Below are 14,086 nucleotides of genomic sequence, written 5' to 3'. Positions count from 1 at the left end.
TTCGATTGTAGTAGTAGTATATTTAGTCACTACAGATTGGTCATGTAGAATACACTCTCAAAACAGTAAAAGTGAACCACTGCCTCTGGATATTTTCTATGCGTTTTGACAAATAAACACATCAGAAACCGTTCTCCCTCTATCACACATGCACAAGTGCACGTAAAAACAATCCTTCTATTCTCGGCCCTTATTACTGAGTCTAGAGATCATCCTTGTTGTGGTGAGAGTATGCCAGCAACCACATCCAGATATTGAAGGACTGAGTGTCATAACGACGATGTAACATTACTTGTGTCTAAAAAGGTCACTTGAATGGATAATGCTTGTTATTGGTCACCTCATGAATTTGAAAATACAAAATTTGTCTATGTTGCGAGAAACTTAGCATATTTTTTTTTCATTTAAAAAAAAGAAAACCACTGCAGACAATTCAGTATAAATGACATACAATTTAAAAATTACAAATTAGCAAATACATATAAAAAGGCATACCATACAGACATATTTTAATACTAGTGAATGACAACATGGATCATGTGTGCTATTCTTAGGATGTCAAAACTTTGACTGAATTTAAAAGGATAGTTAATCCACAACAAGATATTTTGAAGAATATTGTTAACCAAACAGCTGACAGTAGCCATTGACTTCCTATGGAAGTCCATGTCTACCATCAACTGTTTTTGTTACCAACATTCTTCAAAATATCTCCTTTTGTGTTCAATAGAAGAAATACATGCATACAGGTTTGTTGACCCCATGCTGTTCAAAAACTGTATGACTTAATATCTTATATGGAACATAGAAGATATTTTGAGAAATGTCTCAAGATTTTATACTTTTTTTAACCAACATACTTCAAAATATATTTTGTGTTCAGCAGAAGAAGAAAGTCATACAGTCACACAATTCTGACATATACAATGCTAGGAAGGCATATTTATAAAGCCAATGGTTTGTCAGATTTTAGTTTAAAATTTGTGCAATTAATTAGAATAAAACGTAAACCTAAGAGAACAGTCATCCTCATATGTGACCCTGGACCACAAAACCAGTCTTAAGTGTCAATTTTTCAAAATTAAGATTTATGCATCATCTGAAAGCTGAACAAATAAGCTTTCCATTGATTTATGGTTTGTTAGGATCGGACACAATTTGGCTGAGATACAACTATTTGAAAATCTGGAATCTGAGGGTGCAAAAAAATCTAAATATTGAGAAAATCGCCTTAAAGTTGTCCAAATGAAGTCCTTTGCAATGCATATTACTAATCAAAAATTACATTTGATACATTTATGGTAAGAAATTTACAAAATATCTTCATGGAACATGATCTTTACTTAATATCCTAATGATTTTTGGCATAAAAGAAAAATGGATAATTTTGACCCACACAATGGCTTTTGCTACAAATATACCCCAGCGACTTAAGACCGGTTTTGTGCTCCAGGGTCACATATTATGCGTGAATCATTTAGTAATCTAAATCTAGGTTAATGTTAAAATATAAAAACATAATCCATGCAATGCAGCATGCACAAATTTATATCATTCATATGATTAGAGAATAAGCATAGTGTGATTCTTAACAATAAAATCAACAGTTAGAATTAATATTCATATAAATAAGTCAATAAATAAAGTCACTGAGGAAATATCATGACATCTTTCCTTTTGTAGAGCCAAAGCTACATGTTCTCAATAGTAGGAAACCTTTCCACAAAATCATGAAGAAGAAACTCTCCTTTGGTCCCTCTCAGCAAGTTGATCCTACAAGTCCTGAATTGGAGCCATTGTGAATGCGTTTAAACCAAGATTATGTCACTGCAAAAAATAGCCCACCACAGTATCTGTATATTTAACATAAGTACTTGGTTTTATGAACACACTGCATGTTTATCTGAATCCCCAAAGATCTCTGAATAACTCCTTAGTTTTGTGCTAGTCTAAACCGAACGAGATGAGAGTATCTAAACAAAAGTAATGCAATATTTCAAGTGAGGAGAAAAGCACATGTGCAGTTTTACTGTAAAGAAGGGTACTGCGACTAACACCTTCACTGCCAGGTAAACAATATCTTCAGCTTATCTGCCGTTGTACTCTCATGCCTAAAAGTGTATGAAAAACATACAACCCTTGTCAACAAAACACTTGATCACGCCACTGAAGGTTTCTAAAAATACACCTGTTCCCTGAAAACACTTGGAATCACACCCTGCCCCCCTCAGTTAGCATTATTTTGACGCGGCCGTTTAAATTTCGCAGGGATGACTGTTACTGGATTCTGCACATGCCACATTATCCAACACACTCTTACTGGTCAGGCTTTGCGAGCCCTGCCCTCACAGAAACTTCCCTGTCTTCAACACTAACTTCGGGCTCGGTTACCACAGCGGGTGAAAGAGTTACAACTTCACCACTGAAACCGACGAGCTCCGTAAGAAGCAAGCCCTGTTCGCTGTGCGGGTGTATTTGTGCTGGTCACACGATCTCATCTGATTCCAAGCCGTACTCCTCATAAAGAGCATCCAGGATGGACAGCTGCTTCTGCATAGCTGGCAGGTAGACGTCTAGGTCTCGATGCATGCCGGACATAAAGCCTTCCTTCAGCTCATCGCCTTCATGAGAAACCAGAGCAGCCATAAAGCCCTCATAGGATGGGGCAGCTCGTAGAGCCAGCTAAAATGAACATAAACACAGTCAGAAAGGCCTAAGGGGGGTTGAATGCATGTTATGTTTTTCCAAAGCTGTATATTATTTTATTTTCAATGGAACACTAAAGGACATTTTTTATAGAATCTATGCACAGCCTGTGCCATAAAACGATCAATTGTTACAACTCTTGGAATTTTTGTTGCATTGTAATGGACATGCCAGTGTTAATGTATTTGGTCTTGGCTGAATAGATCTGCAACATTGCTGCAGAGCAAGTACAGAGACTTACTACTACAAGTGTATTCAAAGACAAGCTGCTGTGAACATATAGCATACATTAAATTATTCGTAGTAGATTTATATGGGTGGAGCTGGGGGAGGTGGAGGGTTTCTGAGAGTATGCTATGAGGTGGGCGATATGACCAAAATCACGATATGAGTAATTCTATTTCATGGTAACGATTTATCGATTATCACTTTAAGAGCTGCCCAGTGTTTTCTGTCTCAGCTGTTTGTTTTCACTTAAGACCTAAATTGCTGTGTTTATACTTGCAAAGACGGGCATTTTGATACATACAAGCGTGTGTATTTAACTGTTCAAGGCTTATAAAGTTCTTAGAAACAGTCTCTCAGACAGCTCATGCTATGTTGTGATGATGTGATTGTTAGCAGATTGCATTATTAGCTTACGCCATCTTAGAGAATGACTGCACTAGATGTTTCATAAAATAAATTTCTGTATAAATAAAATGGCATAAATGGTCAGAGCCAGTAGCCTGAAGGGCAGTGCACTAACATGTAGCTTCCTGTCTACTCTATAGTGTCCTATCGCAATAAAATGGCATAAAATAAAATATAAATATGTAAAAAAAAAAAAAAAAAAAAAAAAAAAAAAAAAAGTATAAATATGGAGGACCACACATAGCAAAAAAATAAACCAAAAAGTTAACCAAAAACCAAATTTTTAGTTAAAATAAAGTAAAGGTAAAATTGTATAAAGCTCAATATAAACTGTATAAACTCTCAGCACAACACTTACTGCAAAGACACTTCGAACAACCCATCCATGATATTGTCGTAGTGTCTTTCCATATGAATTATCTGAAAGAAGAAAAAAGGGGACATTACAAAGCACTGACTGAAGGACAGTTGTTTGAACCAGGTGTTCTTTTCTTTTTGCAACACAAACTGTTTTAGATTTGATCATTTGACTTACTAAGAGCTCCTTGGACATCCTTTATCCCTGTATTGATTTCAGAAAGGAATTCTTTGAGGAACTTGAGTCCACGTTTAAGCCACAGCAGCGCTTCTGTGGCCGAGTTCCGCACCTGCACCACCTCCGTCTCCACCTCATGCAGCACGATGCTCTGCAGCGTGGGGAAACTCTCAGGATCGGACACCACCTTCTGCTGGATTTTCTGATGGACAAAATAAGGAGAATGAACTCTCAGACCAAGCTATTATGCCCTCTAGTGGTTATTGTGACATCCAGAAAAAGTACAGTACCCTGTTAAATACTTCAACTGAATAACTTGGGGAAAAGTTCTGACCTCCCAAGCAATAATTCATATATCATAATATGTAAGGAAACCCACAACAAACCAGTCTCAAAGTCGTCACAGGCATTACTTTGAATGGTCGAGCTTAACTATATATTTGCTGTATTACAGTAATTACTCATTACTGCTCATTATTACAGATGATTCAATTCTGTACTGGAAACATTGAATTGTAATTGTCAGATGCATCAATGCATTTTTTCACAACAATACTATTGACATGAACGTCATCCTAGAGTAAACCTATAATCTGTAAACCCACTGCTCATGTCATTTAAAATATGTATAATTATACATGTATTTCATAGTTTGCATTTACACTTACCTTAATGTTTCCCACAAAATCTATTTTAACTGGAGCAAAGACAGTTGGTCCAAGCTTGTCTAAGGGGAGAAAGTCTTTGTAAGTAATTTGTTGGTTAAGATGTTAGTTTCTTCCTAAACATACACTACGATTCAAAAGTTTGTGGTCAGTGCATTTTTTTATTTTTTGAAGGAAATTAATACATTTATTCGAAGAGGAAGAATCCATTGATCAAACGTGGTAGTAAAGACTTTTACAAGAAATGATAATTGTTGCAAAAAAAAGAAAAATTGATATTACAAATTATGTTGTAAATGTATCAACCCCAAAAAACTGCAAATTTTTTCCTAATTACATTTGACAATTTTACTTTTTTAAACTGTATTTTGGATTAAAGAAATGCAGCCTGAGGGAGCATAAAAAAAAATCTTACCAACCCCAAACTTTTGAATGGTAGTGTACACATATATTGGTGAGGGTCACAGTAACTGTGAGACAATTATGACAAAAATTCAATGTGAAGATCTAGAAACATTTGTGAGAAATCACAATTTATGCCAGTTCATGTGCAGTCCAATGATCTATGTGCACACAGAGCTACTGTATTCCTGATGTGCAAGTGTATTGAGTCGCCACAACCCAGAGAGAAACGCCATTAATCTTTACCCAATCCCAATCACCTTCAGAAGCACCATGCCCATTCAAATTATGAAAAAAAATTGAGGCTTAAAAACTGTACCAGAAGTAAACCGGTGCATGACACCCCAGTCACCTTTGTAATCACCTTGATGCAGTGTGTTCTTAAGAAGAAAGTGATGAAAAGTAAGGAAAATCTTTTGTACAAAGCCCTTATAATTGATTGCTCACAGAGATTTTCTTATTTTTGGCCCCCTTCTTGGTCAGATACTCACCGAACTGTCCCAGTATAAAGACATAGCAGAGCATGCAAGACCATGCCTGAGAGAGAATGAGGTATTAACTGTGCAGACTAACATGAGATGCAAATAATAAAAAAAAAATGTTTAAATCATAATAAGCACAATACTAATGAAAGCAGAGAATCCGACAACCTGGACTGATGGAAAAAGAAAAAGCAACGAAGGGGTGGAAAAGGGAGAAAGAGTGAAAGATAGAGTGTCCTACCTAAAACTGGTACTATAGCATAGCAAGAATCCAAAAAGGCTTGTGTGGGAATACCACTGTTGTCCTCCAGTATTATATCACTAAATCTACAAGAAAAAAACCAGACATTCAGACAAGGACAATACATTAGTACACATCAACAAAACACATTTATTTGATGAAATAAAACAATACAAAAGCAGGCAAAGCCAAAGCAGAAGAAAACCAGTTTGGAACATGCAGTCCTTAATTAAGAACAGCACACCTTAAATACAGGTTTTATAAATGAGATTATACAACCGTCACAGTGATATAATACTGAAAAGGTTTTCATATTTGAATACCGACACGTTGCTTTGATATTTCACATTACTGACAGTTCAATTTTATTTGGTTTCAGCCCAATGAATGCTGTTGGAACAGATTAGTGTTGTAGTTACGTGATAACCTCATTATTACATAAAAGAGATGAAAGAATTATGAATAGCAAAAGAATCTACAAACCCTCATCACAGGCTGGGCCTCATTTTGAGCGACCAAAAGAAAACATACGACGATAAACATTTAATCATGAACCACTTTTATCTTTACATGATGAAATCACTATGTTGAAACGGCAAGACATTAATTTCCTTGTTTTGGAACTTTCCACAAGCAAGGTACAATTACCAGTCTTTCCAGCAGAGGGAGGTGCTTGACCATTAACTTCTACTTAAAGGGATAGTTCAGCCAATAATGAAAATTACCCCATGATTTACTCACTCTCAAGGCATCCTAGGTGTACAGGTCCTCCTCAAAAAAATAGCATATTGTGATAAAGTTCATTATTTTCTGTAATGTACTGATAAACATTAGACTTTCATATATTTTAGATTCATTACAACACAACTGAAGTAGTTCAAGCCTTTTATTGTTTTAATATTGATGATTTTGGCATACAGCTCATGAAAACCCAAAATTCCTATCTCAAAAAATTAGCATATTTCATCCGACCAATAAAAGAAAAGTGTTTTTAATACAAAAAAAAGTCAACCTTCAAATAATTATGTTCAGTTATGCACTCAATACTTGGTCGGGAATCCTTTTGCAGAAATGACTGCTTCAATGCGGCGTGGCATGGAGGCAATCAGCCTGTGGCACTGCTGAGGTGTTATGGAGGCCCAGGATGCTTCGATAGCGGCCTTAAGCTCATCCAGAGTGTTGGGTCTTGCGTCTCTCAACTTTCTCTTCACAATATCCCACAGATTCTCTATGGGGTTCAGGTCAGGAGAGTTGGCAGGCCAATTGCGCACAGTAATACCATGGTCAGTAAACCATTTACCAGTGGTTTTGGCACTGTGAGCAGGTGCCAGGTCGTGCTGAAAAATGAAATCTTCATCTCCATAAAGCTTTTCAGCAGATGGAAGCATGAAGTGCTCCAAAATCTCCTGATAGCTAGCTGCATTGACCCTGTCCTTGATAAAACACAGTGGACCAACACCAGCATCACTGACTGTGGGTACTTGACACTGGACTTCAGGCATTTTGGCATTTCCCTCTCCCCAGTCTTCCTCCAGACTCTGGCACCTTGATTTCCGAATGACATGCAAAATTTGCTTTCATCCGAAAAAAGTACTTTGGACCACTGAGCAACAGTCCAGTGCTGCTTCTCTGTAGCCCAGGTCAGGCGCTTCTGCCGCTGTTTCTGGTTCAAAAGTGGCTTGACCTGGGGAATGCGGCACCTGTAGCCCATTTCCTGCACACGCCTGTACACGGTGGCTCTGGATGTTTCTACTCCAGACTCAGTCCACTGCTTCCGCAGGTCCCCCGAGGTCTGGAATCGGTCCTTCTCCACAATCTTCCTCAGGGTCCGGTCACCTCTTCTCGTTGTGCTGCGTTTTCTGCCACACTTTTTCCTTCCCACAGACTTCCCACTGAGGTGCCTTGATACAGCACTCTGGGAACAGCCTATTCGTTCAGAAATTTCTTTCTGTGTCTTACCCTCTTGCTTGAGGGTGTCAATGATGGCCTTCTGGACAGCAGTCAGGTCGGCAGTCTTACCCATGATTGCGGTTTTGAGTAATGAACCAGGCTGGGAGTTTTTAAAAGCCTCAGGAATCTTTTGCAGGTGTTTAGAGTTAATTAGTTGATTCAGATGATTAGGTTAATAGCTCGTTTAGAGAACCTTTTCATGATATGCTAATTTTTTGAGATAGGAATTTTGGGTTTTCATGAGCTGTATGCCAAAATCATCAATATTAAAACAATAAAAGGCTTGAACTACTTCAGTTGTGTTGTAATGAATCTAAAATATATGAAAGTCTAATGTTTATCAGTACATTACAGAAAATAATGAACTTTATCACAATATGCTAATTTTTTGAGAAGGACCTGTATATGATTTTCTTCTTTCAGATGATTGCAATCAGAGTTATTAAAAAATGTCCTGGCTCTTCCAAGGTTTATAATGGCAGTGAATGGGGGTTGAGATTCTGTCTTCTTCCGTGAACGCAAGTATGAAAGTTAGCGGAAGCTAGAGATTATGGTTTACAGAGTTGGATATTTTTCTTACACAAATGCAACGCTTTGCTTAAGACGACATTTATTAAGCACCAGAGCCATGTGGAGCACTTTTTATGATGGATGTATGCGCTTTTTTGGGCTTCAAAATCCTAACCCCATTGATTGCTAGTTTAATGCTTGGAAGAGCCAGGAATTGTTTTTTGAATATAACTCTGATTGTATTTGTCTGAATCTGAAAGAAAGTCACATACACCTAGGATGGTTTAATAGTTAAACATTTTTTATAATATCATAGATAAAAGGTTTGACATTTTAAAAAAAAAAAGGAATACGATTATTTATGCGTCTTCCTGTAGAAACGGTCCAATTTGTAACATGGTTTCATGCATAATGTGGAACACAGCAAACTATAAACATTATGTTTGGACATTTCAAATGGACTTTTCAAATAGATTTTAACTACAATTACGGTGGGTCCAGATGTGTGATATATTTAAAACAGTTTTGTACGCAAAAGTGATGTTAGAGAATAGTTTTTCTAAAAGTTCTAGTTTGGTTTTCTAAAATGTGTGCGTCTAATGCTTAAAAAAAAGTAATGGGACACCTAAGGGTACCCTATTTGTGGAAAGTGCCTTTTACATCATGATCCAACCAGATGAGACGCAACAAGTATCCAGTCTTATTTTGTCCTAACTGAAAGCAAACTTTTGTGACATAAGTACAATAATTTATCTAGAATTTAATATATAGATAACTTCAATTAAAGCGCATTTCTGTCAACAGGTTTTTCATTTGTTTTGATGAACTTTTAGGTGTCCAAATTGGTTTGTGTGGTATTTCACAGCAAGCCACAAATTCACTCAACAGACTTTACCTTTGAATATACCTTTAATAGAACAGACAGGATTGATCGCTTGTCACTTTATCGCGCTGCACCTGGTTACTCAGGACACAATGTTAATCAATGGAGATTTATAGTCCCACAATCTAGATTTTTTACTGAAATGCTGACTTTGCATATAGCAAACAAAATTTAGTAGTGTTAGCTTATAACTTGACATTAGGATGACCATAGCAAATTTTCAAACCAAAAACAAGATTCTGAATGGCATAAATGTGTGCAGTACATTCATCTTGTTCCCTCAGAGGATCACAGAAACGGAGGCGCCTCATACCTGTGGCTCATGGTACTGAAGAATGTGTCCACCTTATCTTCCTCTTCCTGTTTATTCTCAGACTGAGGCTTATTCACTTCCAGGTCAGCCTGGATTTCTTCAGTGACCTTTTCTTTGTTTTGTGTGGGGCTCAGTGAGACTTCCTCTTGTTTTTCTCGGGGAAGGTCTGCTTCTTCTCTCGGGATGTCCTTCTCCTCACCTACCGATTCTTCAGTGTCCTGTGTGCTTGATGAAAAGCCATCACGAGGCTCCATGGGCTCCTTCTGGTCCTCCATTAAACCACTTCCTAAACAGAACAAGACATAGGCAAGACAGGAAATGATAGTTGAGGTCTGCCAAATACTGCATGCATAATCATTTCTGAATCTGACTTAATGTTTGTCATACTTGTAAGAGATGTAGGCATGTTTTCTTGAGGAGATGGAGGTGGTTCGTTTTCTGGTCCACTCTTATGTGCTGATGTTCCGGAGATGTTTATTAAGTCCTTTTGTCTGCATAACACACATTTTAAACTTTGTAGAGAAAAACAAAAGGACATCTGACCCACAAGAGTACATTAATATGAACTAAACTCACTTTTTTCCTGGGTGCCGATTTCTTGGATCAGTGGGTTTGATCTATGGAGAAAAAAAAAGAAAAAAAAGAGAAACATTCTATTTTAGGTTCTGACAAAACTAAATTAAAGGTGCAATAGGTGATTGTCTTCAGAAACATTTTTTATTATTCTGGTTGAAAGTCTCTTCACATCCTGATAGCAATCATTAAGTTAAGTGGTCTAAATTTATTTATCTGTATTAATATATTCTGTGGAAGGTGTAGGACCAAGAAATGTTCGTCCAATCAAAACGCTCGGTCCGAGCGTTTTAATTGGCTTTCCTACCTGCCTGTCAACGTATGTATTTGTATACCTCTGCGCACCCTGTTCGCGCAGACACGATATGTCATCAGCACGTTCACGCACGCTGTGCAGACAGAGCGAGAATGGCAGGCAAACATCAACAACCTTCCTGGTATTGCAGTACTTTTACTAACTGTGCTATAAAGTTTTCTCACCGGTGAATGACACACAGCCCAGCGCTTCCCAATTCCATATTTTGCATGTCTAGCTTAGTTAACACACCTGATTCAAATAACCAGCTTGTTAGAAGAGAGCTACGTGCATGAACTATGTTCCGATTGACATGCTCCCTACACAGTTTTCATTGCTCCCTACTCCCTGAGCAGGGGAAATCTGTTGAAGTTTACCACTTCGGAACATTCATTCACGGATTTGCGCTACGCAGCGTCTTCACACACAGATGAAACTTACTAGAGAAGTGTAAAGTGTGACATAATATACCTCTGTAAATAATACAATTTAAATTCACATCTCGCATGCTTTAATGCCCTTTATATGGAACATACGCTCGCTTTGAACTGTAATCATGGCGGAATATCTAGTGATGTCCACTTTGCAGGGCACTTATGACTTACGGTCAGAACAACAGAACAACCGTCGTTCGTGATAAGATATACAGTACATATGAAATGTGCAGAGCGGGGAGGGCGCGAGGAGGACTGTAATTGGAAACCGTTTATGTAGCCTATTGTAGTAATTTAATGTTGTCTCTGGTATTCTGCTCTTTGAGCGTATGTGCGTTCAGGGGGCGTGGCTTTGGAAGGTGATTGCAGGGAGGGTGGGATGTTCGCTTTCAGTGCTATCAGGCTAAAGTTAGCATTTCCCAAGATATCCTGTTGCACCTTTAATTTACAACCATTCAGTGATTATATTTAATATACAGTACCTTGTGTGGTTTGATGGTAGCCACAGGAGGAGAGCCTGGAGGGGTCCGACTCAGAAGGTCTGGATTGAAGGTCCAGCTAGCAATCTGCATACACTCCTCCAGGGTCTTCAAGAAGGTGGTGCAAGTGGACTTCACTAGATTTCCAGTCTCATTCCCTACCTGAAACTCACACACAGCATAACAAAATTTAAGAGTAGGTTACAATTTAGAGTAGGTTGACCAGTCTGGCTTTTGCCCCTCATTTTTGTGATAAAGACAACTACAAAAAAAATCTGAATGATAATACAATTCATTAGTGGAAGTATGAACTAACAAACACTCTGTATTGATGTTTGACCAGCTTATATATTGTTTAATTGTCATATATATGTTCTTGAAAGGTGCAGTAAGTGTAGTGAAGGTTGACTCAAGACAAGCACTCCCTTACCTCCCCTGAATCGACTGCCGTCTCCGCTTGAGAACTTTCCTGTATTTTGTTCACTTGCTGAAGGAGAAGGTCACAGTAAAGCCTTAGCTCAGACATTTTTGTTTTCAGAGCCTCTGTGTTTTCCTGGAGCTCTGAGAAGATAAAAGAGACTATTGTTGACATTATTTTCTTCATAGACTTGAATTGACAGCTCTTTGAAAAACTGCAAAATGAACAAACACCATGATCTGAATGGGTTATGTAATCTCACTGGTTAAAGTCCCCATTAAATCATATAAAACACAGTTTCCTGTATTTGACATATTGTCTATTAAAACATATATCATTTAAAAGTTTGGGGTCAGTTATGTTATACTTTTTAAAATTAAATTCAGCAAATTAATACTTTTATTCAGCAAGGATGCAATAAATGTAATAAAATTTACACTTTCATTGTTACAGATTTTTATTTCAAATTAATGCTGTTCTTTTGAACTTTCTCTTCAACAAAGAATTTTTTCAACCTTTTTAACACTGATAATACTATGAAATGTTTCTTGAGCACCAAAATTGCATCATGTGACACTGAACACAGAAGTAATGGCTGCTGAACATTTAGATTTCTAGTTTTTATTGCATTTTTTATTAAATAAATGCAGCCTTAGTGACCATAACATACTTCTTCAAAAACATTAGTACTGACCGCAAACTATCAACCTAAAAGGTGGTGTATATTACATTATCATATTTCACAGTCATATTAACACAAGCCAGATGATCTACATAGAATATCTTGTCTATTACAGCAGAAATACAACACTCACCCTTCTCTCTCTTGGTTCGGTTGTCTGTGAGGCAGGCTTTTGCAGTCCCCAACGCCACAAGCCATTTCTGCCTCTCTGCTGCATTAATTGCCCTGAGATAAAAGTATTGTTCTCCTGGAATGATCAGATCAACCCTTGTGAAATCTGATGGGTGAACTACAATAGAGAGAGGGAGGACAAAGAGATCTGCCACTATAATTGTTGTAATACAGTACTTTTGGCCTTGTTAAAAAATAAAGACTCTTCACACTCTCACTTTTTTTATTTTACTAGTCTATTACTGTGTTCACCAGTGAACACACAATTCTGCTCCTTTTCCCCGTTTTATTAAGTAAAGCAATAATGATTCCAATCACAGTGTCATTTTCACCACATCTCAAATGAAGCATTATGTTTAATAGGATTGTATGGTGGAAATGATGGCAGTGGAAATGTATATTTTTGTAATTTTTCAAATAAATTGCTTGTCCTTTTGTTTTCGTCAAGGGTTACTTCATATCCAGCATTTTATGGATCCTAAATATCGTCTCAAAATCTATTAGGGAGAACATTGTTGTTGTAGTGGCGAAAATTATAAATAATTTTCAAACAATAAATGTTGTAAAAAGGTTGTGTTTACGGTTACAAACATTCAATGATTCATACTTTCATGATGAATTTTTATAATTAAGATTAATAGTCTTGACAATAATAAAATGCTAAAATAAGACATTCGAAAAGTAGCACACAAAAAAAAAAAGTTACAGCTTTACTGCAAACTTGGATATAAAGCCCCTGGGATATAAAAGTTCCCCACTTGCGCAAGCATGTGTTTATGATATCCTGAAGCATAAAAAGAATAGCTGCTTGTGATGTAATGGTTATTAGGTTTCCTGCTCAGGTTAGGCATAAACTTACCCTGTATTTCACACACAGATATTTTGATGCTGCCCTTGCATCCTTTCCATGCATCTTCTTGAGAGTCATAGTAGGAAAGAGTGCCTCCCTCAAGAACAAACCAACGAGGCTGCCAACCTTTTAAGGGAAACAACAAAGCAATTATGAGATTTTTCACTGTAACTGACACATGTAACAATGTATTTGATGCCGTTTGAGATCCATGAACATAACACGGTTTGATTTGTTCTTCCAGTCAAGTGGAGGCTTTTAACTGGTCATAGTTAGAGGTGAATAAAACACAATCAGACATAATATTAAGACCAAAACAAACTTTTCTGTAAACGCTTTTGGCAGTTTCGGCATAAAGAGCTAACGTTAAAGAGGATGATGGCTTAACTTCATTTATGCACTAACGTTAACGTTGCTTGAGCTAGCAAACAGGCTAACTGCTTTAGAGATTCCCCTGATTTACGTACTATAACTTTTAACTATCGCTGTATACATACCGCTAATATAGTTGGTCCATTTATAGAGAACTCCCTCCATGATAGACCTTCTCTTGACAATTCATTACTTAGTCGTGGCAAGACTGAGCCCAACACAGCCTCTTTGAGAAACTCAAGATAATTCTTAACTACGACAACTATATAAGAATGGCGCAAAGTGACTGCTGGGAATTGAGATTACGCAACCGACTGGCGTAAAAGCTTCGAGAATACCAGTCCATGTGATCATGGAAGGATACGCCCACGTTCGTGACGTCTGTGGGATTTTCGTTTAGCGAACCTCTTATTGGATACGGTGTGAGTAGATGGGCGTAGTTGTGCTGAGATTATGTTCTGTAATGTCCAATGAAAATTAGATATTCATCGC

The 14,086-nt window shown here is 37.4% G+C and overlaps 1 protein-coding gene across 1 annotated transcript; it reads right to left on the bottom strand.

Annotated features, from left to right (window-relative positions):
- Positions 1–434: 434 nt before the first annotated feature.
- On the bottom strand, positions 435–13,930 carry LOC306877533 (pleckstrin homology domain-containing family A member 8). Its single transcript, XM_079429343.1, has 13 exons — positions 13,720–13,930; positions 13,232–13,348; positions 12,335–12,490; positions 11,532–11,662; positions 11,105–11,263; positions 9,897–9,937; positions 9,708–9,811; positions 9,321–9,606; positions 5,665–5,750; positions 4,543–4,601; positions 3,875–4,076; positions 3,698–3,759; positions 435–2,682 (listed from the first exon to the last, which is right to left on the bottom strand). Exons 1-13 carry the CDS (start codon positions 13,757–13,759, stop codon positions 2,485–2,487), a joined length of 1,641 nt encoding a protein of 546 aa, XP_079285469.1. The 5' UTR covers positions 13,760–13,930; the 3' UTR covers positions 435–2,484.
- Positions 13,931–14,086: the final 156 nt, after the last annotated feature.

The sequence above is a fragment of the Barbus barbus genome (genome assembly GCF_936440315.1).
Source record: "Barbus barbus genome assembly, chromosome: 12".
Taxonomy (NCBI): domain Eukaryota; kingdom Metazoa; phylum Chordata; class Actinopteri; order Cypriniformes; family Cyprinidae; genus Barbus; species Barbus barbus.
Note: the sequence above shows the minus strand (reverse complement) of the source record. Positions and strands in the feature narration are given on the sequence as shown.

Excerpts from the sequence above, each read along its gene's own strand:
- LOC306877533 (XM_079429343.1), bottom strand. The coding sequence starts at position 13,759 with ATGGAGGGAGTTCTCTATAAATGGACCAACTATATTAGCG. Across the intron at positions 11,264-11,531 it reads CGGCAGTCGATTCAGGGGAG|GTAGGGAATGAGACTGGAAA; the intron begins GTAAGGGAGTGC and ends TGTGAGTTTCAG. Across the intron at positions 4,077-4,542 it reads ATTTTGTGGGAAACATTAAG|AAAATCCAGCAGAAGGTGGT; the intron begins GTAAGTGTAAAT and ends TTTGTCCATCAG.